Genomic DNA, 26,639 nt, shown 5'->3' with positions numbered 1-26,639 from the left:
AGTAAAGGTATACTTTGTAAAGATAGGAACAAAGAAAAGCAAGAGGGTACATATAATATTACAATCTTACACATGTCTATTTTATCTACTGTTTGTTTCATATATTTAAGTTATAACCAGTTGTCATATTGGGATACGTCACCCTGTTTTTCTCAAGTATCACCAGGTTCAATAATTCCTTAATATACAGCACCAGTAAAATGTTCGGATACACCTTCCCAATCCCTTGAATGAGAAAGTGCACTGCAGTGGTTCCTAACCTGGTGGTCGAGACACTTTCAAAGGGTCCCAAGATGAAACCGATTTTTCTCTCTAATCTTTACTAAATTCTTGTAAATTAACAGATAATTTTCCTCCTTCAGGACTCTAAAATGTATTCAAATAAAACCAGGATAAATGGTCAGAACTGGTATAGACATATGAGCAGATGTTGCTTCTTTTTAAGGGGTCACAAGGCAAAAAAGTTAATATTTTTCCCTCTGTATAAACATACAGTAACACATATGACATATAAATGTGTAATTCAGCGTTCACAGTAATCAATTTGTCCTTCATGCAGCAGATGTTCCAGCTTCACAACTTTTCACTCAATATTTTTTACCGTCACAAGCTGCAGCACAACAATTCACTTCTTTTTTCCCCCTGCTGTGTGAAAGGTTGTTTCTTTTCCTGTTTTCCGAGCAGGATCAATAATAAAGTAATACAATAGTAGTTTAAATGTTTGTTTCCTTTGTGAGTCAGCATCCCTCCTCTCTCTCTCTCTCTCACTGGACCACAAGCTGACGTCAGTCAACCAGTGAGCTGCAATTGGTTATGTGTAACACATCACCCCCTTGTGGTTCAACCACCAGAGGGTAAACGCATGTACACAGTCAGTTGTGGGGTTTTTTTTTTCCATAATTATAACATGTCAAAATGATGAGAGCAGCATGCAGGTTCAACTGTCACATCCATTTTGACTTCTTGTATGATGAGAAACTGAGTTATAAGAAATAGAAACTTAATATGGATTTAGTGACATGAGAAACTCTTATATGCCATGGAAAATACTTGTCTCTTATTGACTGTTAGATGTCTGTTAAAACTGTATAACAAGGAGAATTCAAAGAAAGATCTAGTCTACAGCTAAACCACTCTTCTTCTTAAGAATATTATAAGTCATATTGTTGTAAAAACGCTGCTTGATGCTGTGTTGCAAGATATCTGTCACATAAACGAATCTAACCACAAGTTAAACACAATCTACCTTGTTTATCTTCAGTAAGTGGCTGTAGTATAAATGTGATAATACACTCACAGGCATCCTGATATAGAAAGTAACAGACTCAAGACTCCTCGGTTATTTTTGTATATCAGAACACACCGTCATGTTTTATCTGGAGCTGACAGTGATGGAACATTAATTAGGAACAATTTTGCTAATCGATTAATCATTTGAGAGATTTGATTAAGGCTGGAAATCCTCAAAATCCTTTTCTGTGTTTTATATAATTGAAAAATGAAAATCTTTGGGCTTTGGATTGTAGGCTGGGCAAAACAAGCAATTTGAAGACATTATTATTATTATTATTCACTACCAAACATTTTAAAGAACAATCAATCAATTAATTGAGAAAATGAATGGTGAATTATTTGATAATGAAAAATAATAGCTAGTATAATCATTTAAAAAAACATTATTTTTAAGTGGTCTTTCTGTTCAGTTTTTATTTATTTTATTTTATTATTTTTTTTACAAATGGTCCAAATGGGCTTCCGTAGATGTTACCTTTAGGTTTGAAGGGAAGTTTATTTCATATTTGGATTTGAGTTTACTACACTGTACCATCTTTGTCACTTTTTTCAGGCTGAAAATACAATTTTAGGCAACATACAGCAATAAAACTGAATGTGACAGCCTGAGAGTCATTCAAGGCAAACATGTCCCAAAATATATTTCCCTTTAAGTCTTTAACAGCTCTTTAATGGAACAATAATTTTCCAAATTAATTCAAAGAAGTAAAGAAGTCAAATAGCTTAGCGTTTGGAGAAAATTCACTTCTTCTTGGGATATTGATCTTCTAGGGTTTTATGGATCTCAATGCATGTTCTTGGAGCTTGTAGCAACGATTAGAGGAGCTGCATCGTCCGGGCGGGCTTCATCATGCAGCCATGGTGGTCGGTACTTGATGACAAACTGCTGTGGATAATGGGAAAGCTGGTCGCTCTTGTGTTTGGCACATTTATAGGAAGCACAGCTGTTTGTCATGAAGGCAGAAAATGCATTGATAACAGTGTTCATCAACACAGTCATTTCTCTGCCAGGCCGGAAAAAAAACCTCCCTGATTAGCAGTTAGGTTTTGACTGACAGGCTCGATCTAAAGGGACCTTCCGCTGAATAATTCTCCTCTGTAACTAGCATGGCAAAGACCAAGGCTCACACACACACACACATAGAGTTACACAAGCCATCTACCACAGAAATATATGTCACGCACACTCATGAGAAACATTGTGTTTTATCCGTTCCCTCATTTTCCTCTTTTTTTTTTTAGATTTAGCAACTCCACTTCATGCCACACCCAGGGTCTGCTGCGCTTTGCTCGTGGACACATCAGTTTTCAGCAAGAACAGACAGTTTTTTATTGATTTTCTCTGCTCAGATGATTCAAACTGGCAGCCATACAGTCACAATCTAAATCCGTTCAGATACTACAACCCTTGTTAGTGCCTTTAAAATATTTTCTGAGTGTTCATGCGTGCGGGTGCGTTCAGTGTATTCTGTGTGGATTTCTGATGTGTGTGTGTGTGGACGTCTGTATATGTCATTACACGGTGGCTCTTTTGGATTCTCTTTCTGACTCAGATCTCCTGATCAAAAACCCACAGCCTCATCTTTTTCTTTTGACACGTTTCCTGACAAGCAAGACAGGTGCAGCTGTAAAATGAACCATGAACCATGTCTCTCTCTCTCTCTCTCTCTCTCTCTCTCTCACACACACACACACAGGCACACACACACACACACACTTTTATGTTCACATTTAAACACAGAACACAATGTACACATAGGGTGCTTTTTCATTTGGCTATTGTGGCTGCTCACCTCTCAACTCCTCCGGCGGGGATGTGAGTGAGCGATGGACAAAGAAATTTTATTCACAAAATCAGACATCATCACTCCCTCCAACGTTATTTTGAGGAGGTGGTTACTCATGACGCACAACACCTCAACCGTTTAATATGTAGAAAGATTTAAGTAACAGTTTAAAAGAAAAACACCTGACAAACATCAGAATGGAGGGAACACACAGTGGGTTTCCACAAACTTTAGTTTAAACCAAACAGGACCTGAGAGGGCATATGAATGGTCTGATATCATCAACACAAGGTGCATCATCAATCAGCCAATCAAAATGCAGCAAATTACTTATTTGATGTAGTAAAAGCAGGCAGCTTGTTACATTCAAAGCAATGTAATTTGTCCAGAAGCGGCCCTTGTGAATGTCTCTACGGGCTTACTTTTACATATTTATGGGATCGTTATTTGCATCACTTTGTTTTGCAGCTTTACTGTTTTGGTTCACTCTCAGCGCTCTCATAGCGTTGCAGGCAGCTGTTTTCCGAGAGCAAGCTCTAAAAAGCCACTGTACACTACCTGCTCAGCAACAAACAGCAAACAAACACAGTTATCTGTAGACTAGCTGGTGAACATGGTGGAGCATTTAGCAGCTAAAGAGCCAGATATTTCCCTCAGGAGTTGGTAGAGAGTAAAAACAGAGCTAAAAGAGTGAATACTGGACTAACATTCACCAGGTGGACAGAAACACAACTTCCAATCAATGGTAATGTTACTGCTGGATGTGGAAATAAGCAACTGTTTGCTCAACATATCAACAACAAACACACACTGATGTGTTCCTCTTCCCTTCAATATGACATATATGAGTTATGAGTCTTTGTACGTATGGAGCTGTCAGCGTGATGGACGGACTTCCTGGGATCATCTCCCTCTCAGTAACACAGCACTGCAGTAAAACATGATCTCTGCTTCACTTTGTACCGGAGCGTCTGTTCATGACGATGATTTACAACTGTGACTCTTTTTTTTTACTCTGTAGCACTTTAAAATACAACCAATTCAACACGTGTCATCTGGAGTGATGTGTACTATTTCACATGATGTCTATACAGGATGATCAGCCTCATTTTACAGTAAAATTTCTTCATTTCACATGATTTTTTGTTTGTTGTTTTGTTTTTTTTCCCTTTCTATTTGCAGCTGTTGGTTGTATATTGTAATTCAGATTTTACTATTTTAGGGTGACATTATACCGTAGCCTTTCCTGGCACATTAACAGCAATGATTATTATAGTATATAAATAAAAATATCACATGGCTGAGCATCTCACAATCATCAAAAAGTCTATTAGTCCAAACACTCCACCTATAAATGTCCTTGAGGGGAATATTGAGGATTTTTATTGGACCGAAGAAAAAAAAAAATACCCCACCTCAGGTAAGATGATCTGATCCAAACTGTAAAACTTGACAGGTATTCACAGGTTTGGTTTCTTTCTTTTTGGACGTGGAGACACTTTCCCAGCGTTTGTATTTCATAGAGACACTGACATTTAGGAGGAGGCAAAGTTCAACGTGAATCAAAATGAGCACGACATTTCCACAAATGTGATATTGTGACACAGTAAAAAGCTCTATTAGAACCGGGAACTGAAGATATTTTGTCAGTTTTCATCTCATTCAGTTCAATTACCACTTCTAAGATCAAACAAACAGAGATCTATTTAATCTCCTCTTGAATATTTTGAGAAATCAGCACAAATAAAAAGCTCCATGAGTCCATGTTGTGCTTGTAAACCTTAATCTCGGCCATGAAATTACGACAAATTGAGAAAAGGTTACTGAAACTTTTATCAGCGTACAGGTCAGGTCAAGGTACAAAAAGGAGACAAGCTCCGGCTGAATGGTTAACATTTGTGAAGTTTAAATGTAAAATCATTCATTTGATGAAAAAGCATGGACTCAGTGGAAGCTGTGCTTGTCTTTGCTTCATCCAGTGATTTCAGTGGTTGTCATAGTGACGGAGGCTTTTTAAATCCAGCATTACCTTGGCTCTCGCTGTTCTTTGGATTTCTTTTGCTGCTTGAAAATACTTTCTTTCTCTATCATACACGCACACACACAATTTGACTTGCGAGTGAGATTAAAAACTTGAATACTTGCTAAGATTCGCACATAGCAGTGTTTTGGCCTTTTTTTTCTAAAATACAATTGACATAAGAGGAAGGTTGAATGCTGTCTCTACACACACACACACACAGACACACACACAGAGTCAGTGTGCAAACCTCAGATGTATGCTCCCATCTCATCATGAAACCATATACTGTGCACACTCTTACACAGACTTGTGTACACAGGCAGCAGGCATGAGACAATATGTTTCTTCCAGATTACAAACACAGTAGGAACTTCTGGTTTCAACCTTTTTCTTTTTCCATTTACATTTGTTTGTGATCAATGTTAAGCTTAGATGATTCACTTAAGCTTAAAAAAGAAACAAAACAAGCAATTCTCATTACTGTGCAGATGTGAAGAAGAACAGCTGCATTCAAGTTAATGACAATCATAACACAAGAAGCAGCTGCAAAATTTATTGAAAAAAAGATATTTTTACAAGCTGTTTAACTCCTAAATTACAAATATTAATGATCAAGCCGAGTGGCACTGAGATCAATAGAGTATCATTCATCAAGATGCACACCATGTAACTGCATCATCTGTGGTTCACATCCAGCTGTGAACCTTTGTTGCCTGTCACCCCCCCATCACTCTCTACCTTCAATTCCTGTCATCTCTTCACTGTCTCCATAACAAAGGCATAAAATATTTTTTTTAAAAAGAAGGCAGAAAAGCATCTTTGTGTAGCACTCCTCCTCACAAACACAACTGTAATTTAACCTTCATGTTCCATGCTACATGTGCTGTGCTCCTAAGTCACATAAAAGCCTGATTGTACAGTGTTGCATCCCACTCACCATCCATAGACTCTCCTTAAGTAAACTAATATATTGTCAAGAAAAGGCGTAGTGTCTCTCAACCGGCTAGTTAGCAGCTCATTCAAGCTGAACTTCAATCTTCAATGCAGTTCACAAGGCAGGCAAAAGAAGAAGATGACTCAACAAACTACACCAAGTGACCACAAAAATAGAAATCTCTGCACACTGTAAACAATCCAATACAACAGTATAAACTCTTATCAGTTTTAATGACTGTTGATACCTTATCAGAGAGATTTTGTCTCAACTTGGACTTGCAGTTTGTGGTGTTGCTGTATTAGATTCCATTTTGCGCTTCATATATTGTCTGTAAATGAGGTGGACTAAATATTTTAAAAAGTACTCCACCAATTTAGCATTGCACTTCTCTAACATTGTAAAAAAAAAAAGTATCAAAATTGATGCAGCAGAACCAGAGATATAAAGTTTCTTTTATTCTTCTTCCTTGTCAAAACTTGGCACCTCCATTACCCACAATGCAACTTGACCGTCCACAGTTCGGTCAGAGATTGATGTGTGTTATGCTAGTAGTGGTTAATGTAGCCTGGAGCTGCTAGCCTCGAGCAGAGATGAGGAGCTACAGAGGTGTGGTAAACTTGTCTTCAGCCTCAACCAACGCTGACTCAAGTGACATCACTTAAGGCAATTTATCAGATTTCACACAGCTCCCTCTGGACCCAAAAAATAGTTTGTTTTTTTTATATCATATTCACAATGCTCCCCAAGACCTGTTATCAGACTTTTATGTGTTAAATCAGTAGAGCTCCACTTCATAATGAAGTCCAATACAACAACATTACCACAGTTTTTATTCTGATGTTTAAATACCAGCTCACCAACATTACAAGCAACCAAAGGGAAGCAGAAAGAGTTGCAGCAACATGAGAGCTGATTCACCAAAGTATTTGTTGTAATCTAACGTGTCTCCTCTAGCCGTGATGTACGAACTTTTGCTGCAGTGAGATATTACTGACTTCACAGACGCGTACATGTTGCCTCTAAACCAACAACATGCCGTTTTACTGTCTCGTAACGTTGCAGTTTTCATCAGTTTCTCAGGATTTTTTTATTTTTGTGTGAATGTGTTCTCTCAGACAACATCTATGATTGTGTATATGTAAGGATTTTTTGTTGTTTTTACCAATTTTCATTAGAAAAAAATACCAGGATTTGTTTTAAATGACGGATCAAGTTAACCTTGTGTTCAAGCAAAGTCTTCTTTCAGCAAAGTCAGATCAGAAAATGCGTCATGTAATGGATTACAAAAAGTGTTCTGTTTTATATTCTTTGTTTCCTTTCAATACATAAAATATTGATTATCGTTATGGCAACATGGAGTTCTTCATCATTTGATCATGCGTTAAGAATATGAGGAAACAAAAACAACTAATGAAATTTGTGGTACAAAGTCCTTTGTTTAATGTTCAATTGATATTCTAGTATCTGTCCCTTATTTTCTACCCATAACTACTTGGTTGATATTCAGGAGCACGCGTTTGTAGCCTTGACTTGTCACAAATAATTACAAAAACACATTTATTGGCATAAACATTATAAAACAAATCCACACAAATTATTCTCAACAGATGAAGCATTAGAATTTAATTATAGGGAACATGATGCCCTGTTGCACTGGATGTCCTTGTCTTCTGCATATATTAACACATGCATGTTCATACACACACACACACACGGCAAAAATACCCCCTCTAGACCCACACAGACAGTTAAGAAAAAAATCATCTTGCATATGATTTTATGTGTTGGATAGTTTAGTGTTGGTGGATGACAGAAGTGTGTAATCTGTTGTGGAGGGGTGTTTTATGTTCAACTGCTGTGTGTGTGAAGACAACAAAGTACCTTAAAGTGTAATTCCACCAATGGCCACTAGATGCTGGCTCCAACTGGCTCACATTCAAAAAGCATGAACTTCTCTCTAGAAGTCAATAAGTTTCTTCAACAAGTCATTATAGTCTGAATCATTAAATATGGGCCCTGTAATAAGTTTGCTGGTGGTCATTTTGGAAATTATTGCTCCATTAATAAGATTTGAAGACTTATAGTAGCTTTGATGTCTGCCGTGTGGGCTTTGATTGACAGCTGTGATTGATTCACACTCAGTCGGACTATTGTCACAATATTTCAGTAATTTTAATGTCAGTTGATTAAGACAGCCATCCTGTTAGCACAAGTTATCTAAAGTAGCTAGCTCAAGTGTGCAGTGCTCGGTGTTCCCAGTAAGCTAGTGTTAGCTTCAGCCTGAGGTAGCGGGGCATGTTTCTAGAGCGTGAAAGTCAACACCTCACACTGCTTATCTGGAAGGTCCTCCAAATGGAAAAGATGGCGCCAAACAAGAGCTGCAACTCTGGGCTTCAAACCAGCTCCAATGCAAACCACCGACGGGTGATGTCACACATCATATACACACACGCTGCCTTTCCATGAAAACACACTGAGCATACTGCAGGCGTGCATCATTCTTGCAGCATAGCTTATTCTCTGATGTCACAATCCAGCTCCTCAGATTTTAGATATTTTTTTCTCAGATGTTCTTCCTCTGAAAACCTTGGGATTCTCAGAATCTTTTCAAACCGACAGACAGTCCATGAGTGTACAGTGATTGAAAACAGCATACCACTTGAAAAACAAGCTCCCGACCACGAATAAAGCCTCGCTTAAAGGCTACAGAGAGAATAAAGTGAGAGGAGGCCTGGCAGCAGGAGCAGACAGTACGTGAGTGAATGACGAGTTGGTAAAAGAGACAGAAAGAAGAAATGTGGCAAAGTGCAAGGATGAGAGTAGGAACAAGACAAAGAAATGCAGAGGCAGAGTGATGCCGGGCAAAGTCGGTAAAAAGAAAAGGAATTTAAGAAAAAATACTTTGATGAAGCTTCACTTTTATAATACAAGACACTTTGTGCATTTAAAGAAAAAAGCTTCCAGTTGAGAGTTGTCGTCATAAGAAAAATGTATAAGCCAAGGTGTTACAGCTTTGATTCTGTTGATAAAATAAGAGAAAAATGCAAATAAACTGTTGTTCTTCTGAGATGAGGAGGAAAAAGGTGCTTCCCATGGGACACATTTGCTGTTGTGCTCTTGCATTTAAAAGGCAAAACAGCACAGTAAGTCATCTTAAACACTACATCTTTATCCTGTAACAGCTGCAGCTTGATTCTGTAGTTGCTCAAATTAAAGTCAAACTTAATTTGTGTATAAAAAAACATGATTTCACAAGTGTTGACTATCATAAATGGAAATTTGATGCGAGTTAAGGAAAAGATACTTGTGTGATATACTGTAAAACACAAGTGAGCTATGTAACACTTCTAGCTGCCGTTAGATTTGTCTCACATTTACATGAGTGATGACAGTATAGTTATAACTCCTACTTTGAAAATACCTGCATTATTTGCGACATCTGCACTTAGAATTATGCATCTTAGATCTTTATGATCCCCAAAATACTGCAGCAGCTTCTAATGTTAATGATCCAGAAATGTAAACTATCAACCTTATAAGCAGATATGTAACCGGCTAAATGGAAAGCAAAAAGAGAAAAAGTCTTAATCTTCAAACATGCATCTAGTTAAATGGGTACTCCATTGATTTAGTATTTCACTTTCATATTACAGAAACTCAAAAGAGACAAATTAGACAATGAATGGTCAAAATCGAAGCAACGGGGGCTGAGATATCCTGACTTTTAGTCGCTAGTAGGAATCAATCTCCAGAAAACTCTCAATCCTACTTCACCTATAATGCAAATCAATAGTCTGTCATTAGATGTCTGCTGCCTGATAAATTCCTTTCAAACTCTATGTTCTCAATAAATAAATAAAAAAATCCACAACTTTTAAGTCCAATCTGAGATAACCATCATGACATCTACAAGATTATTTTCTAAGACTTTAAAAAATCTTCCAGAGCCACAGGAGAAATTATACAACTGTTTTCACAGGCTGAGGAGTAACTAACCGTAAACTCATCTTCATGTAGAAATCTGCACGCCCCTTTAAACAAAAAGTGAGTTTACATATTACTCATTTTGCTGCACTGAAACACTCCAAGGCCTCCTAAAAGTCCAACTGCTGGATCGTCCTCGACACTGGTTCATCTTCTCTCCATTCTTTCTCTATTCTTTGCTTCAATCATCTTACAATTCATCACGTGAAACTGCTACTGTTTTGTTGAATGTGCAGATTGAATCCTATGAGTTTGTGGTATTCATAGATATATCTCATCTCAGCCTTTTGGGTAAAGCTGTAGTGACCATAGCTTCTGTTGGTCTTGATAAACTGGTAAAGTTGGGTTGAACCTTGATGGGTGGAGCTAAATAAGATTAAATACCGATAAAAAAGTCAAATGGGCTTAAGGAGGAAGCAAATAATATGAGTTATAGCTCTCTTAATAACCAAAAAAACACTATGTACCAGGTACCATTAATGCATGTTACTAACTTGGCTTCTTCCCCGGATTTTTTTATGCTTTCTCATCTCGCAGGAAACCCTGAGTTGCAGGCTGAGCCTTCGCAACTATTGCTATTGCTGCTGTTATTGTTATGATTGTTGTTATTCTGTCCCACCCTCTCCTCCTCCTCCCCCTCCCCCTCCCCCTCCTCTCCCTCCCCCCTTCTTTCTTTCTCTCTCTCAACCCAACCGGTCAAGGCAGATGGCCGCCCACCAAGAGCCTGGTTCTGCTTGAGGTTTCTACCCGTTAAAGGGGAGTTTTTCCTTACCGCTGTCGCCAAGTGCTTGCTCATGGGGGGAATTGTTGGGTCTCTGTAAATTAAAGAGTACAGTCTAGACCTGCTCTATGTGAAAAGTGCCCTGAGATGACTTTTTGTGGTGATTTGGCGCTATATAAATAAAAATTGATTGATTGATTGATATATTTATGTCACTGTTATAAACAGACATTGTTGCTAAATCAAAAAGGTCTGTTATGTGCTTTCGGTACCTTCTCAATACAACAGTTTAAGGTGGAATGGGACATAAAGCTTTATATAACCGCTGCCGTGAATCTAATCTTCGTCCCCTGTAAAGCCGGACAGAGCGGAGCAGGTCATCATTTCATTTTCCCAGAAGTTACTATGATGATCCTCTCTAACACATTTCCTGAGATGATTTTAATACTTGACTCACACACGCTATGTGTTAGGCAGATTGAGATGATGCCCGGTGGATTAAACAGTCCCGTGGTTGTTGTGGAGTCTGCATATGTGATGAAAATAAATCTGAAACAGTTTTTTTTTGTTGCACAATGCCCGTCAGGTCCAATTCTAACGTAAGATGAAATTACAGATGCAAAGATGAAAAAATGTGTTTCCTTTTGAGAACATTTTCATCACTGGAGTTGGACATAAACCATTATTACACAACATTATCCAGCACACCAAATCTGTTTATTTCTGTGTCCTGTCCTCCCCGTTGATCCATGTGACTTTCCTTTCCTGTAAATTCATACAAAAATGACTGTGAAGCATACTGATATTCAGACATATCTTCCTTGATTTGACGGAGAGATGTTGAGCTAATAATGTATAGAAAATGATGAAAAAACTCACCAGAGATGCTAAAAAAAAGACACTAAACTTAACAGATCCTTTGGTTTTGGGACTAAATGATGCCTTTCCTCCATTAAAATGACTGTAGAGCTCAATATTCTGAGTTTTTTAACAATGGATCCACACAGTTTCAATGTAACCCACAGCCCAGGTCTAGTGTTGAATCTATAGTGTATGAAGGAAGTGTTTAATATGAATTTCTATGCATTTGTGGTTACTCGGAGTACAGCATGAGTCCTGAGTTCCTGTCACCTACAGTTCTATATCTATACCCACATCACTCACTACTGCTTGTTTGCTTTGCAATATTCAAAATAATACACTCCATTTCTTGCTGTGTAAACCAACATGCCAGCAGACTGAAAGGTCACGTTAATTAATAAGAAAGAAAAATGGGATTTAAGGATGTGCAACAGGGACATTTCATGCATTCATAAAGGTTCTGTGGGGCTGTCATTAAGGATTATCTCCAGAATCAACTATATATTGATTGTTTTAATCAATCAGTTAATAATTTGGTCTAAAATAATGACAAATGTCCAGCACTTGCCCAAAGGAACTTTGTATGTTTAATTCACAGTCAATTAACTAATCAATTAGTTGACTGATCACTGCAGCACTTCTTCACTGTACAATTATAAAACACGGCAACAATCCAACAAAGATCAGAACCTCTCTGGCAGAGAAACAACAAAGTTCAGCTAAAAAAAACAGCTACGTCACTTCAGATTTATCCATCATTCATAGTAGAGTTGAAAGTGAACAGTCCTCAGGCGAAGCCACGAAAGTACAGGTGCAGTGTGTGTGTGTGTGTGTGTGTGTGTGTGTCTGTCTGTGTGAATGGCTATAATTGTGAGAACCAAGTGAGTTTTAGACCTGGGAAGTGAGGACATTTTGGCAAGTCTTCACTTTCTGACACAGCTTCAAAGGGCTGTTTGAGGGTTCGGACTTGGTTTGAGGGTCAATGTTAGAGTTTAGTTTGGGGGGTTGAGGTGGGCATCTAGTTGTGATGGTTAAGGTTAGGGTTAGGTTTAGGGAATGCATTATGTCAATGAATGTCCTCAGTAAGATAGCTATACCTACATATGTGTGTGTGTGTGTGTGTGTGTGTGGCATAGCGTGTGGCACAGTGTGTGGCACAGTGTGTGGCACACTGACCCAAATACTAGCAGCATTTGAGTCTTTAGACATTTCTTCTTGAGACACCGTATGTTGGCGCCGCACGCAGCACGACTTACAGCGAAAATCACCAGGGCGTCTATAATCACCCTAAAATAAAATTTGGAAGGATTCTCTGCAAATCACAGAAAATCCCCCGCTATGGCAACAAAACAGTGGTAGCAAAGGAGATACAAAAACGCCACAAAGTGTGACGAGGTCATAACAAACTCATTACTGAGCACCAGAGTCAAGAGATAAACCACAGAGCTGCTGCGGGAACATTTTAGGATTATTACAGTGCTTTTTCGTGCGCGTAAAGACGCAAATAATGCGCATTATAATCTGCAGCCCGCAGCAATATGCTGGATAAACATCTCGTCACTGTATGCATCGGTGAGTGTGTGCAGGGCAGAGCACCGTAGCAGCAGCGTTTTTAAAAAAACCCTGAACCTGCAGGGATCACTGTCAATGAAGTGCTTTTCAGCACAGCGACTGCCAGTCGAATTGATGAACAAAGCCTCAGCCTCCTGTTGCCATAGAGAACTCACGAGATGAACAGGCAGACTGCAACTTTTTATACATGAATAAAAACTCAGTGTTTGTATTAGAGCATCAGATCATATATTAATGCAGTAAAACATTGTAGATCTGTTACGGTGTATTTTAAAGCATCTTTACCTCGAACAAAGGAGGAGTTCCCTTGTCTGGAAGTGTGCATCCCAGTAATTCAGCCAGGAACTTTGCCATATAGAGGTGAGAAGTGTGCTCCTGCAATATTCCTGAAATGTGAAAAGAGGAGCTGAATCAACAGGAGGAGAGTCCTCTTCTTTCAGTCAGCCTCGTGAACTTCTTTGTGGCGTTCAAGGACCTTGCGCGCATCCCTTATTTTTCCCTCCGATTGCCCAAAAAAATAAAGCCCGGAGCGGAGGCTGAGGTGTGCCGCTGGATGAGAGGTGCAAGATGCCACTGGGTTCAGCGCAGGTCAGCCGCTGGAATGGATGAGGGAGCTTATAGCCTGTGGCTCTCGCCTCCAAAATCCTCTGTCGGTGAATGGACTCACCATCAGCAGCGGTGTGGAGTCAGCAGGAGGGGCCGGGGCTGAGGGGGTGTAGGCGGGCCAACTAGCTATCAGGTGGGTTTCATCGACCAAGTTTCCCCCCCGTTCAGAGAGGAGATCTGGATCCAAATTCATTTGAGCTGTGGGTTTTTGAAAAATGAGACCAATATTTTAGACTCAATTTAAAGTTTGGCCATCATATAAATAGATATAGATATAGATATACATAGATATAGATATATAAATATTGATATATTGATATATAAATTCTCTAGCAAAGCTTGTACATGGACTCTTGGTTAAACTGCAATTCAAATTCATTCATGTTTTATGAATTTTAGAAACCAATATTTTTACTCTCAATATCCTCAAGTTTGACATATCCAAATTACATAGCTGAATATAAACATATATTTTAATATTTCCATACCAAAATGTTATTTCCTGATTGTTTGTAGAATGTTCTGACACGTTTAGGAACATCAGTAGGAAAACTGGGAAGAAAACTTTACTTTGCTAAAAATAGTATTATGTAGGCTACATGGTATTGTCATAAAATATACATATATAAAAGAATAATTTGATAATTTGAGATTTTACTGACTATTGACATCTGGTCAGTGAGTAACACCATCATGTAATACTGAACCACATAACTGGCTGATACAATGTATGACCAACATTATGTGTTTTGTGTTCTTTCAGTCTGGGGCCAATTTTCATAGTTTGGGTTTGGCCTATTGGTTCTGTTGAAGGGAAACCTTAACAATGATATTTTAGGCAATCATGTTGTGCTTCTTGCTTCGTGGCAACAATTTAGGGAAGGCCCTTGCCAATGCCCCAATGTACAAAACCAGGTCAATATAAAAAAAAGATTTTCAAGTTTGGTGTGGAAGAACTTGACTGGCCTGCACAAAGTCCTGACCTCAACCCCATGTTAACACCTTTGGGATGAACTGGAATGACCTCTGACCTCTTCCCCTCTAATAGGAAACGTATGAAACCCACATTGCACAGGAGAGAAATTGATAAATAGAGTATTTGTACCATCAACTCTTGACTCATAACTGTCTGCAAATCGTTCCTCTATTCTAGATAAAGGAGAGTTAAATAAAGTGGGTGGTGCAACATGACTAATGAACTACGATAGCTTCTGCTATTTTGGCTCTCTGTTCCCTCAAAGGTCAGCTATAACTGGCGATATGACTCTCCATTATGGGCAACACTGCAAATTTGTGTGTCAAAGTTCACCAAAGTTGAACTGACATAAAGATTTTCATGGATTTACCCCTGCGAGCAAAACAATTAATCATGGTGTTTCTGCTGAAATAAATTGGTGTGACCTACCATTTATATTAGCATATCAATGCCCATAATTTTGGAATGCCATGTTCATGACATTTGGATTTAATTAAGATAAGATAGGCTATACTTTATTGTCGCCTTAGGGAATTTTTTTCTTGACCTCAGCATAGATGCATCACAAAACATTTTCCAAACATACTTAAATACATACTTTACATGTACAGGCTTATACCTTCCATCATTCATACAGAAAAAAATAACACAATAAGACCACAGCTTATTAAACCAGTAAAATAATACTGCACTAGTATTGCACATTGTACCAGAATACTGCTAATCTAACCATGAAAAAACAATAAAAAACATCTGAAAGTAATTCTTTATGTCTTTTATCTATCAAGTCAAGGGGTATTTTGACATCCTTTATTTTAAATTCCACAGCTTCTCTTGTAATGCCATAAGCAGTCTATCCAGCATCCACAGTGAGCAAATTAAACTGTCACTTGAGGTTTCTGGGTTGAGTTGTATTTATTGAATATTCATGGACTCGCAGGACACCTGGCTGGAGGATCAGGAGGTACTGCTGTGAGCATGAGGAGGGTTTTTAATATTCCTTTTGCCTGTTTGCATCTTATTTGATTGTTATTTCTCATAATCAGACTTATCATGATAGTCAGTGATGCAAATGTTTGTCTCGTGTTGTTAAATTATAGTCATTTTTAAAAAAAAATGTTCATCAAAAACTCATAATTCATTTACAGCTTTAGTTTTTGTCCCAGGGTCAGACTGAAAACCCCTGAGGAGGTCAATGAGAGGATTTTTGTTAAGGTTCATTAAATGCAAAATCATCCTTCTTGAAATTAATATTTACAGCTTCTATGATTCTTGCAAGAATTAATTTACAAGTCTGAATATTATTTGGTTCAAAATGTAACATTTTTCACGTTTATGCCTTCAGCAAGAGGTTAGGAGCATTGCGGTAAGTCAGGAGGCTGCAAACAGAAAATCAGATATTAAGTGCCAAAACCACTCAGACGATTTATGAGACAAGACCACAGGAAGTTTTCCATTTCAAGATAAGATGTGCAATATTTAGGTAAAAAAAAAAAAAAGCAAAAGATCAAGTTAAATTTCAATTCTGCTTCCTCATAACCATCACCTCCTCTGACCTGCTTTTGCGATTTACTCCTCATCTTTCAGGACGCAGCACCAACTCTAAAATTCAGCAGGCGTCTGTTCATAAGCTGCTTGTACTCCCTAGGTATGCTCTTATTCTGTCAAACATCTTTACTCCCTCTAACCCCCACCCACCACCACCACCCTTTCTTCCTTCTCTCTCATATCTGTCAAGGATTATCAGTTTGTCTCCTCTGCGATGTGGGATTCATACATGTTTCCTGTTAGGAGGGAAAGAGGTCAGAGGTCAAGCTGCACAAGGCTGTCAACCTGAATAGATGTAAGTGAATGAATCACTGTCACCTCTCTTGTGTTCTTGCACCAGAAAGGACAGTGAATGCAGTTGTTTTGACAAAGGGTGGAGGAGCTGGATGAGGGGTCATGAAGTCTGGAGAAGGAAAGTGTCGGCAAAAGTAAATTCCTATCAAGGAATATTACTTTGCGAGCAAGTTGCAAAGTGATTGGAGCTTTTTCAGGCGCTTCTGGTTCCAGAAGTCAAAATCCCATTCATTCTTCCCACAAAGAACGTTATGTAACTAACAGCTGGAACGCTTCATTCAGTGGCTTGGATCAGCATGAAACTCTTCTTCCATCTATCATCAGTACAGAAGATGAGCAACTGCTTTAAAAATATCTGGTTATTTGATGAAAAGTCAAGGGTACAAGATTGTGTACATAAAAACTTTAGGACTAGAGGTTAACTACGACTCCCAAGGCGCATTTGGACAAGAAACATCCAATCCCAGAGCTTAAAATTCTGCCACATGTGCCGCTAATGGCGGACGGAAGCTAAAGATTACGACGTTGAGAAAACTGATTTTTCATTTCTAGGTTACTTTTTAGAGAATTCAGCAACAATGGTGCCGCACTTTGCTTTTAACTGCAACGACTCATCACCACTTTGATTCAAGCCTCTGACTAGCCTCTCCATAGAAACTACTAATGAGGCTCAGGGGTATTGTCTTATTTTTAGCGGCCATAATATACACCTATAAGGTCGTTACATTGTCCGGCGGAGTCCTGTGTTTCTATGTTGAGTAACATTTAGGACAGAAAAATTTGAAGTGTAAATATAAAATGGAAAAAAAACACTTCCTTGATGTTTGCACTGTACCATCCAAGCCCCACTAATAAAGTTCAAAAAGGTTAGTTATCCTCAGACTAATCTTCAGTGAGGCCCAATGCTAATGCTAAAGCTAGCTTGCTAATAATATCAACCTACGAACACTACTGCCAGTTTAAAACCAATCTCTCAGCGATATGCAAGGCCCAATGCTAATGCTAAAGCTAGCTTACTAGTGATATCAACCCTATGAACACTACTGCCAGTTTAAAACTAATCTCTGAGCGATATGCAAGGCCCAATGCTAATGCTAAAGCTAGCTTACTAGTGATATCAACCCTATGAACACTACTGCCAGTTTAAAACTAATCTCTCAGCGATATGCAAGGCCCAATGCTAATGCTAAAGCTAGCTTGCTAGTGATATCAACCCTACGAACACTACTGCCAGTTTAAAACTAATCTCAGAGCGACATACAATGTCTGCATCGCTGATTTTTTGCTTAACACCGAGGGATTATATTATGAAAGACTGCTCTGTCTTCTCTGTGAGCCAGTGTCGGTTATTTAATTTTTTGCCTGCAAGAAATTAGAAAATCTTGAGTTCCTACTAATAATCGAACAAAGCATTACCTTCTATAAACTGCCCTCCATTTCTCATTTATTTCATGTGTCTGCTTTATCCTAGTAGTATCATTCCATACAAGCACAACTAGTCTTAAACCACTCTTTCCATATTGTAAAATACTTCCTCAGTATAGTGTGCAAGGCCACTTGTTTCTCATGTAATACCACTTTTTAGAGTAATGAGATCCTGCTATTTTCATCTGTGTCGAGGTCTTACTTGACAAATATTGCATAACAGTTCTTGTACCATTTGTTCAATTAAAGTGACCGTGAACACGATTTCTATCTCACCTCATCCCTACTTTCTTTACACCTTCTGCATTGTGTTACCGCCTAAGCCAGTAGTAATTGGTGAACCAGTAATATCCTCCATCTATCACACGTATCTACAGGGAATCTCTTCCACCCATTAAAGAACTGTGGAGGCTGAGCCAAATTACTCCAACAGACATTTCAACATAGATCATTACCCACTCTACACATACATACTGTGCAGGTTATCAGGTTCACTTTATCCTGGTTTAATCTGTGCAACATATACATTATTTTCAGACAAAAGGACTCTTCTTACATGAAAGGCTCAGTTCATTTCATTGAATAAAGTCAAGAGAGGCAATATTTAATGTTAATCCTGAGACTTTCAAAGAAGTCAATACCAGTACGTTTATCTTGGATCCATTTCCAAACCACTAACTTTCCATTTTACTTATACTGTAAGTCTGGGATAAAACCAGTAACCTCACAAATAACAGCTGACCTGCTTCACCACTTGAACTGTAAACCACTACTTTCCTCTTTCCCCCCCTCTCTAGTTCCTTTTTCTTTCTTAAACTCTTTCCCTACCTTTTACCCTTAATGTTGTGATGTGAGACATTAGGGGCATCATTCATCTTCTCAGCATTATTTCTTGGCACTGGGTTGACAGAGTCCCTACATATTATACATCAGTTTTATCAGGATCAACGCCTTTCAATGATACACGCTTCATCAGGTCAAAATGTTTTTAAGAATGAATCCCGCACTCACAGATATATACACAGCCCCATAGACTGGCAGGCTCTATGGTGGCAGGTGTGGTTTATCATCCAACGTACCCAGGGTGATAAACACCAAAAATCAAACAACAATTATTCAAAACTTTAAAAAAGACACATCTCAAAGAGTACAAGTACAAAGATTATACATTAACATATCAAAAATAACTCATATCACATCCTCTTCTTGGAGATCTAACATGCTTAGTCCTGGGTACAAACACTGTCACATCCTGCCTGGACTTTCTGTTTGTTTTTTGGACTCTTTGTGTTGTTTTTGTGTTCTTTGGGGTTTCCTGTGTTACACTTCTGTTGTCCTTTCATGGGGATGCGCATAGACTCTGAAGCAGAAAGCCTGAGTTAACAAAGAAAGTTCATATCCACCGTCATGATACCACTTATCTCTGATCATGAGTTTAAGGTTTGTCGAGCCAGCTCACACAAAGAAAGCCTGGGTATGTTGAACTAGCTTCGTAGTACACCCCTCAGGTCATATGGTTTTGCTTGTTATGATTTGGGTGGTGGGTTTAGAGGACTGCATTATTAATTAGCTTGTAGTTTTGTGTGTTTAAGTTTATGTAAATCTGGGACGGTTTGATTTATGCTGGGTTGTGATTTAGAGTATTGTGTTTTCTGGGTTTTGGTTTTCTGTTACTCTGTGTTCATGTACTCCTCCTTGCACCTGCCCTGCATTCGTTCTCGTTAGCCCTGCCCTTGTCTCGGCGTTCTTCCCCAGTCTGCTGTCACCTTCACACCTGCCCTGTATCAATCTCGTCAGCCCTGCCCCGCTCTCGGTGTCTTCCCGGCCTATCAGCTCCCAGCCTGCCTCTGTGTCTTGTCACCTGTTCCTCATTGTCTGATTAGTTTAATTTGTATTTAAGGTCTGGTTTTCAGTTACATCTTGTTGGATCATTTGTTCTGTTTTGCCCTGTTCTGTCCTGACTATCGCAAGAATAAAGAAGGTTTTCGTCAACCCTGCGCATCGGTCTCTGCATTTGTGTCCATTCATGCCGCTCCATGTGACAAACACAGCTTCCATGTTCAACTATCCTGGTTTTTAAAAGCTCTCTCTGTTTTCAAGGAGCATTTTTATTCATTGTAACAAACACGTGTACAGCTAGAGACTGTCTGTACTTATGACAACATGGATGGACATTTTCCTGTAGTTGTTGTGTGAAATCAAACCTGCAACTTTTCACCTTACTATTATTCTCTCAAACCATTAGAGCACTCTGTAGGTTTGGCATGTTTGTATTACTGTGACACAAATGACTTTGATGTGACTACCTGCTGTTTCACCTGCTGCCCCCATCAAACCACATTACCAAACAAAAACACACACATACAAAAACCACCCACACCCCAAAACCTAATTAGTCAATTTTGAGATGAATAAACCATATTTATCATCTAACCCCCAGTACTAAAACAGCAAACTGACAGCATGCACTTCCCATGAAACAAATTGTTGACAAAAAAAAATAATAAAAAACATAATTAATGAAGCAATCAGCCAGCACCAGCAAAGCTCTCATTGACACCCCGCTGTTGTACGTGGTTTTAATAATGCTGTTTAATGACATTCTCCGTGTTGGCTGGCAAATGCGGCTCCATATGTTGTTGCAGCTGTAGGGTGCCGGGAGTCTACATGATCCACACAGCTTCAGACCATGGCACCCTGCTAGGCTTTACATGTTTGTGTGTGTGTGTGTGTGTTGACTGGCAATACACTAGACACGGCCCTCTAGAGCGTTCATCTACTGTTTTCCTCCTTTATTTGCTTGTGGGTGCGTCTGTGCTGAAAAGGAAAATACAGTTCAAAGCAAGTGTTTCTATTACATATGATCGTTCTGATTTATTGCAAAAAATGTGTACTAAAATTCTCCTTTTATCCGTCTTTGGTGCTCTCACACCAGATCCAGAAGCAGGGACCAAACTACAGTATTTAAACAGTGTTCAGGAAAAAGAGTTTTGGATATCTATGTTAAACACAGTCAAAGTTCCAAACCTTGAGGTGAACACACGTAAAAATGCTCCCTACAAGCCAAAATCCAGGGCTTCAACCTGCTCTGAATGCTTCGTTTGCAAAGTTACATTTTACTTCCTCCTCATGATGACATCAGATTGTTCAAGCATGCCCACAAACGGCCGTCTGTTCTGTAGCCTTTGTTGCTAAGGAGTTGTTTGTGTTGTCCACTCAGATTAGTTTCAGGCTCGAACATGTACGGATGTATTTGAGAAGTGAAGAGAATGAGGAAAAAGAAGTGAAATCCTGTTTGTACTGTATGTTTATGTAGCCGAAAGTCTGCCGAGGTGCAGCTTCCAGAAGCTGGCCAATCAGAGAAGAGGGGGCTTGTCAGGAAACAGGAGCTGAAACGGCCTGTTTCAGACAGAAGCTGAACTGAGGGGCTGCAGAGCCACTTTCAGATAAATAAGGAAATCATGCAAAGATATAAATAAAGACCTAGAAATGTGCATGATAACATTCCCTTTAAGATTCTGAGTGTGTGTGTGTGTGTGGTTCCTTCATGTGCTAGTATGGTACAGCAGACATTTGCAAACTTTTTAGAAAATCAAACCTAAAACTCAAACAATAAAAACGATGTATGTCATCAAAAGGATTGTCATCTCTGGTGCCGTCCTCAGTCTAAATATTTCCCCACTAGTAGTAAGGATCTGTAGCTTTCTCCATTTTTTTTTTTTTTTTTTCTTTCAATCATCCTCATCCATGATTTGTGGTAATGCACCTCACACGGAAGCTGGCATGCATTTAGACTTTTATTCTTGTTTAAATACAATAATATATAAAACGTGAATGTGAATCCAGCTTTGCTGCTACTCCTCAGGGGGGAAATAACCAGAGCTATTTCAGAATCAGATTTGCTCTGTTAACACTAATCATGAAATCATTCTCTTTTAATGCCCGCTGAGCCAAACAACTCGGTGTTCTCGTATGAGATGTGTCTTAATATTCACGTGTGTTAATTACATGCGAAATGTGTTGATACTGCTGTGCGTGTGGTTTTACAGCCCTGCAGTGGCCACACTGTGCAAATAAGAACAAAGACACAGGATTCCTCATTATAGCCTGATGCGACTCTACAGATAAACACATAAAGTAGAATAAAGCTCCCATTTATCTCACATGCTGTATACTTATTAAATTGTGCATTCAACTGCCCTCCCAACCCCCAAAAACCATTTCCTTTTTTGTCTGGTAATCAGCTTGTTCTATAATTACTATTAAATTGTCTTGCATTTTTTATGTATATTAGTATCCAAGCTTGTTGCTTATTTTACTCATTGCTCCTAAATGTACCTTTTTATGAAAACAATGTCTCAAATATGAACATGAAGCTGTGCAAAGGGCTCCAACAGTGCTGATTTTCAAAGGTTGATGCCAACAGTGGTATTTTTGTACAGTAGGTACATCTTTAAACAGATTTATTTTATACCAAGTGCCTTTAATTCAGTATTTCAGTGGCTCTTTTAGAAAACACAATGGTGCAGTTAGATGAAAACATGTTTGTAATAATACAGAATTTGATTGCAGAGCTTTACAGACTTTAAAAGAAATTGACATTTTGGGAATTCGCTCTCTGTTGGAGAGTTAGATGAGAGGATTCATACCAATCTCATATCTGTCCATTAAATATGAGAATACAGCCAGCAGCAAGTTGGCTTAGCTTAGCGTGAAGATTGGAAACAGGGGGGAAACAGCTAGACCTGCTCTGCCCGACCATAAGGAGGCGTTCAGACCAACATCAGCTCTGCATGAAAAAACACATCCCTCTCATTCATTTGAATATGGGCAGTGTGTTGGCGGATTACATACATGCTAGCGCACATTCCTGGTGGATTACTTTGTAACGTGAACGGAGTATTTGCCTGTTTACCTCGCGATCGTCGCAACAAAAGATAAAACAGTTGATACCTTTCCAGAGTTGTAAAATCCTGTCTGTGTATTACCTGTGAGTATTGCAAACCATTGTGCAGTATTTTGGCTGCTGAACCTTGAAATGCATTGATCTGTAGCTCCGACTGGACTTCCTGGACTGTATTTCATCGTCTCACTGGTACCTTAAACATCACCTCCCCGCCACCGCAGCCCCTTGTACTGCTTTAACACAAGACAGTCTGAACGCCACCTAACGAAATCCAGCTACCTAGCCTACCAGCACCTCTAAATCTCACTAGTTAAAACATTGTACCTTGTCTGTTTAAGCCGTACAAAAATCAAATTATAAAAACGACAATTCGCCGTTGAACAGACTATTTATTAACAGTTGCCAGGCAACCAGCAGTGATTCCAGCAAGTTACTGCTTAGTAACTTAGCTCAGTGCTAAGCTAAGCTAAGCTAACCAGCTACAAACTTATATTTTCATGACATACATAAGAGTGCACAAATCTTCCCATCTAACTCTGCCAGAAAGGGAATAAGTGTTCTTCCAAAACTACTCCTTTGAAGATAAAGGAACCTCTGACACCCAAGAGAATAGGAGTGAAATCTAAATTGAACATTATAATTATTACCCAGACTGTCGTAAATATTTGTCGCACTGCGGAGCTATTCACATGCAGTTTTATAATTCACTGGGCAATGAAAATGGATGGTTTGGATACACATTTATCTTGTTGGTTTAGATAATTGGGGCGAACCAAAAACTGATCATTTTGTGATTGAACCCTTTTATTTAATTATATCATGCAATGTCCCTGTTTCTACAAAGCACTGAATGTGTGAAATAGTATCATACAGTCTAGCAGGTAGGAATAATGCAATAAAAAAATAATCTTGTTGTAAATTTTCCTTTTTAATAAAAGTACAATATAGATCTAACAATCACATAACCCTACCACACACACACCCTGACACACTGACACTGCCGTTACTTTCTCACACAACCCTCCCTCTGTTCACTGCAGCAGCTGCCTAATGTTGCATCAAAGACCCAGCCGTTCACAGCTAAGCCTGTGATGGAGAGTTTTTTTTTTTTTTTTTTTCCTTTTCATCACCCGCTCTGTGTCTCTGATGGATCTTCACAGCGTTAATGCCACGTGCCAAGCTGCTGCTCCATCATGAACCCTATAAACCATCACACAGCTCCTGAGAGTGCAAGAGAGGAAGAGAGTATGATCAGGAACGAGAGGAAATTAAAAAAAAAAGAAGAAGAAAAAAGAGACAGAAGAGACCAGCCACTGTGACCGGCTGCAGTCTCTCTGCACTGCAGCACAACGGAGACTGTGATTTATCCATCAGTTGGCTGGGGGGGCAAACCGGGTTTCACCATTAGCAAATGAGCCCTAATTCACCCAGACAGCAGAGAACACACTTCCTCTAGTCTCTTAGTTCTTGACTCACAGCCCAGGGCCAAGTGCCAATGCTGCTCAGGAAGCTGCTTCTCTTTTGAGGCTGTTTTCACACCTGTAGTTCACTTTCCTCAGTCTGAACTAGAGCAGAAAATGAACAGTCGTTGCAGTTCACTGTAAGTTATTACAGTTAACGGGTTGGCCATCCTCTTGTCACATTAAGACTGAAGTTAAAGTTAATCTGTCAAAATGATGGATTGATAAAAACGGGTGAAATGTGTCCTATAGTGCTACATGATGGTGAAAAGGTCGCCATGATCAACACAACAATGCAGTCTTTTTTTTAGTTACTCTTAAATGAATACATATCCATAATTACACAGTCCTGTGTCTGGTCCATACTGCATTCACACCACAAACCACACCAGAGCTTAGCTGTTTTAAAATTATCTTACACCAAAGTGTAAAAGTGACCACTTATTACTGGAGTTGTTTTGTGCAGACTTACTGTGAGGAAAAACAAAGTCCAGATGAATAATATCTTCTTGGAAGCACTTATTATATTTTTTCCCTCCAAAAATTTATTTTTTGGAGGGAAAAAACTGTTCAGTTAAAATTCTGGACGCTCTTCCAAAAACTGACCCAAAAAGTCACAACAACAAATATATTTAGTTCCTGCTGCTATATGCATTTGAGGGATATATTATAAAGTGTCAAAAACCCCAGCTGGTCATGTGTAGGTCATGTGATTTGTGTCATATGCTACGCCTGTAGCATATACCAGACGTGCCATGCAGACAGAAGTAGTTGTCAGGGTACAGTAGCAGGGAAATGTTGATCCAAATGACGAGGTAAATAGGACAGTGGCATATGTTGATATCAAACAATGGGTGCAGGTACTCCTAATGGTGCAGTCAGACTATAATTTGCCTCACATCCATGTCTATGTGCAACACATTCACTTCCAGTCGTGAATTGACGTGCCCCCCCTCGTTTCACGAAGAGTTCAATCTTATTGACTCGCAAAATCACGGGGCTCTCCGATGTCCGGCTGGTTTGAGAAAAAGGAGGGATTGACCACTCATTCAAGAAATAGTTTGTTTATATTCTTGTTTTATAACTGTGTGATGAAATAATACCAGAGAAGAAGAGATGCTGGTTGTCTGTAATGAGTGTGAGGACAGTGAGAGGTTAATGACAGTAAAGTGCTGTATTAAAAGCTGTATAATTCACAACTTTGTGGACTGTCATTGTTAGCCTGCTAGCCATGCTAGCTCCTGCAGATTATGTTTACAACCCTTCCCACGCTACTTCCTGTCCCCGCTGCTTTTGACCACACCACAGAAGTAAATTTCACCAGGTGGATTTCGGTCTGCAGCTTGGAAAGCACAGCATTTAATATTGTACTTCCATAAAGTTGTGGCAGGTATTACAGACAAATTTAAGAAAGGAAAAAGGTCAAACGTAATGCAACAGAAACCACGATATTTTGACTCTGAGTCGTAGTGTGGTTCGACCTCAAACACTTGATCCTACATGTCCCATATTGAAACTACTCAGCGAAGTTTCAGGAGCAGGACCACACCTCAACCACGCCACTTCCGGCATTCCTATAAATACCACCTAATACCCCCCCCCCCCCCCCACCCCCCTCCTCTCTCCCTGTTTCTTCATGATTCTCCTCTCCTTCGTAGGGTCCTGAGAGGGTCCGCTCTTGCCCGGGTGCCACAGCAGATTCCTCGTAAGCTTCCCCACAACGCAGCCAGCAACCGGAAGAACTATGCATATCTATCGTTTTCCTTACCAAATCATCCAAACGCATCTTGTTGTGTGGTCCTTGCTAGTGAAAGGCAACCTAGACCATGTCCACCCTAATCCGACAAAATTTGCAAACGCATCTTTTTCTCAATGTTTTGGTCTTTCGTCCAGACTAAAACTGCGTTTTTCTTCCCTGTAAACGGAGCTTTTCCAAAAACACAACCTCCAGGCTGTAAATCGGCTTGGCGTTGTCGTGCGTATGGACAAAACGGAGCTTTGTAGATCGGTGAGTTAACAGATGGTGACAGTAGTGAGGCATTTCACTGGAAGAGGAAGAAGAAGAGAAACAATAACAATGGCGGACAGTTTCATGCGAGTGTTGTTCTCTTTATTGTTTTCTTTATTGTGCGTGTGTGGCGCATTCAGAGACATTAACCATAACCTTAGCAATGTGAAAGAGTGCTGCAGGAGTAGGAAAACAGCATCAATATTCATGAAACCCAAAACACACGCACCATCTACAT

At 39.3% G+C, this 26,639-nt stretch overlaps 1 protein-coding gene across 1 annotated transcript in view; it reads right to left on the bottom strand.

Annotated features, from left to right (window-relative positions):
- rasgef1ba (RasGEF domain family, member 1Ba) overlaps positions 1-13,794 on the bottom strand; it is a 142,913-nt gene extending 129,119 nt beyond the window's left edge. The window contains exon 1 of the mRNA XM_067572247.1: positions 13,464-13,794. Within this exon, the coding sequence (XP_067428348.1) occupies positions 13,464-13,532 (69 nt within the window). The 5' untranslated portion in view covers positions 13,533-13,794. The remainder of the gene's footprint in view (positions 1-13,463) is intronic.
- Between the last annotated feature and the right edge of the window lie 12,845 nt (positions 13,795-26,639).

The sequence above is a fragment of the Thunnus thynnus genome, chromosome 2 (assembly GCF_963924715.1).
Source record: "Thunnus thynnus chromosome 2, fThuThy2.1, whole genome shotgun sequence".
NCBI classification, from domain to species: domain Eukaryota; kingdom Metazoa; phylum Chordata; class Actinopteri; order Scombriformes; family Scombridae; genus Thunnus; species Thunnus thynnus.
This window is presented reverse-complemented; position numbering and strand designations above follow the sequence as displayed.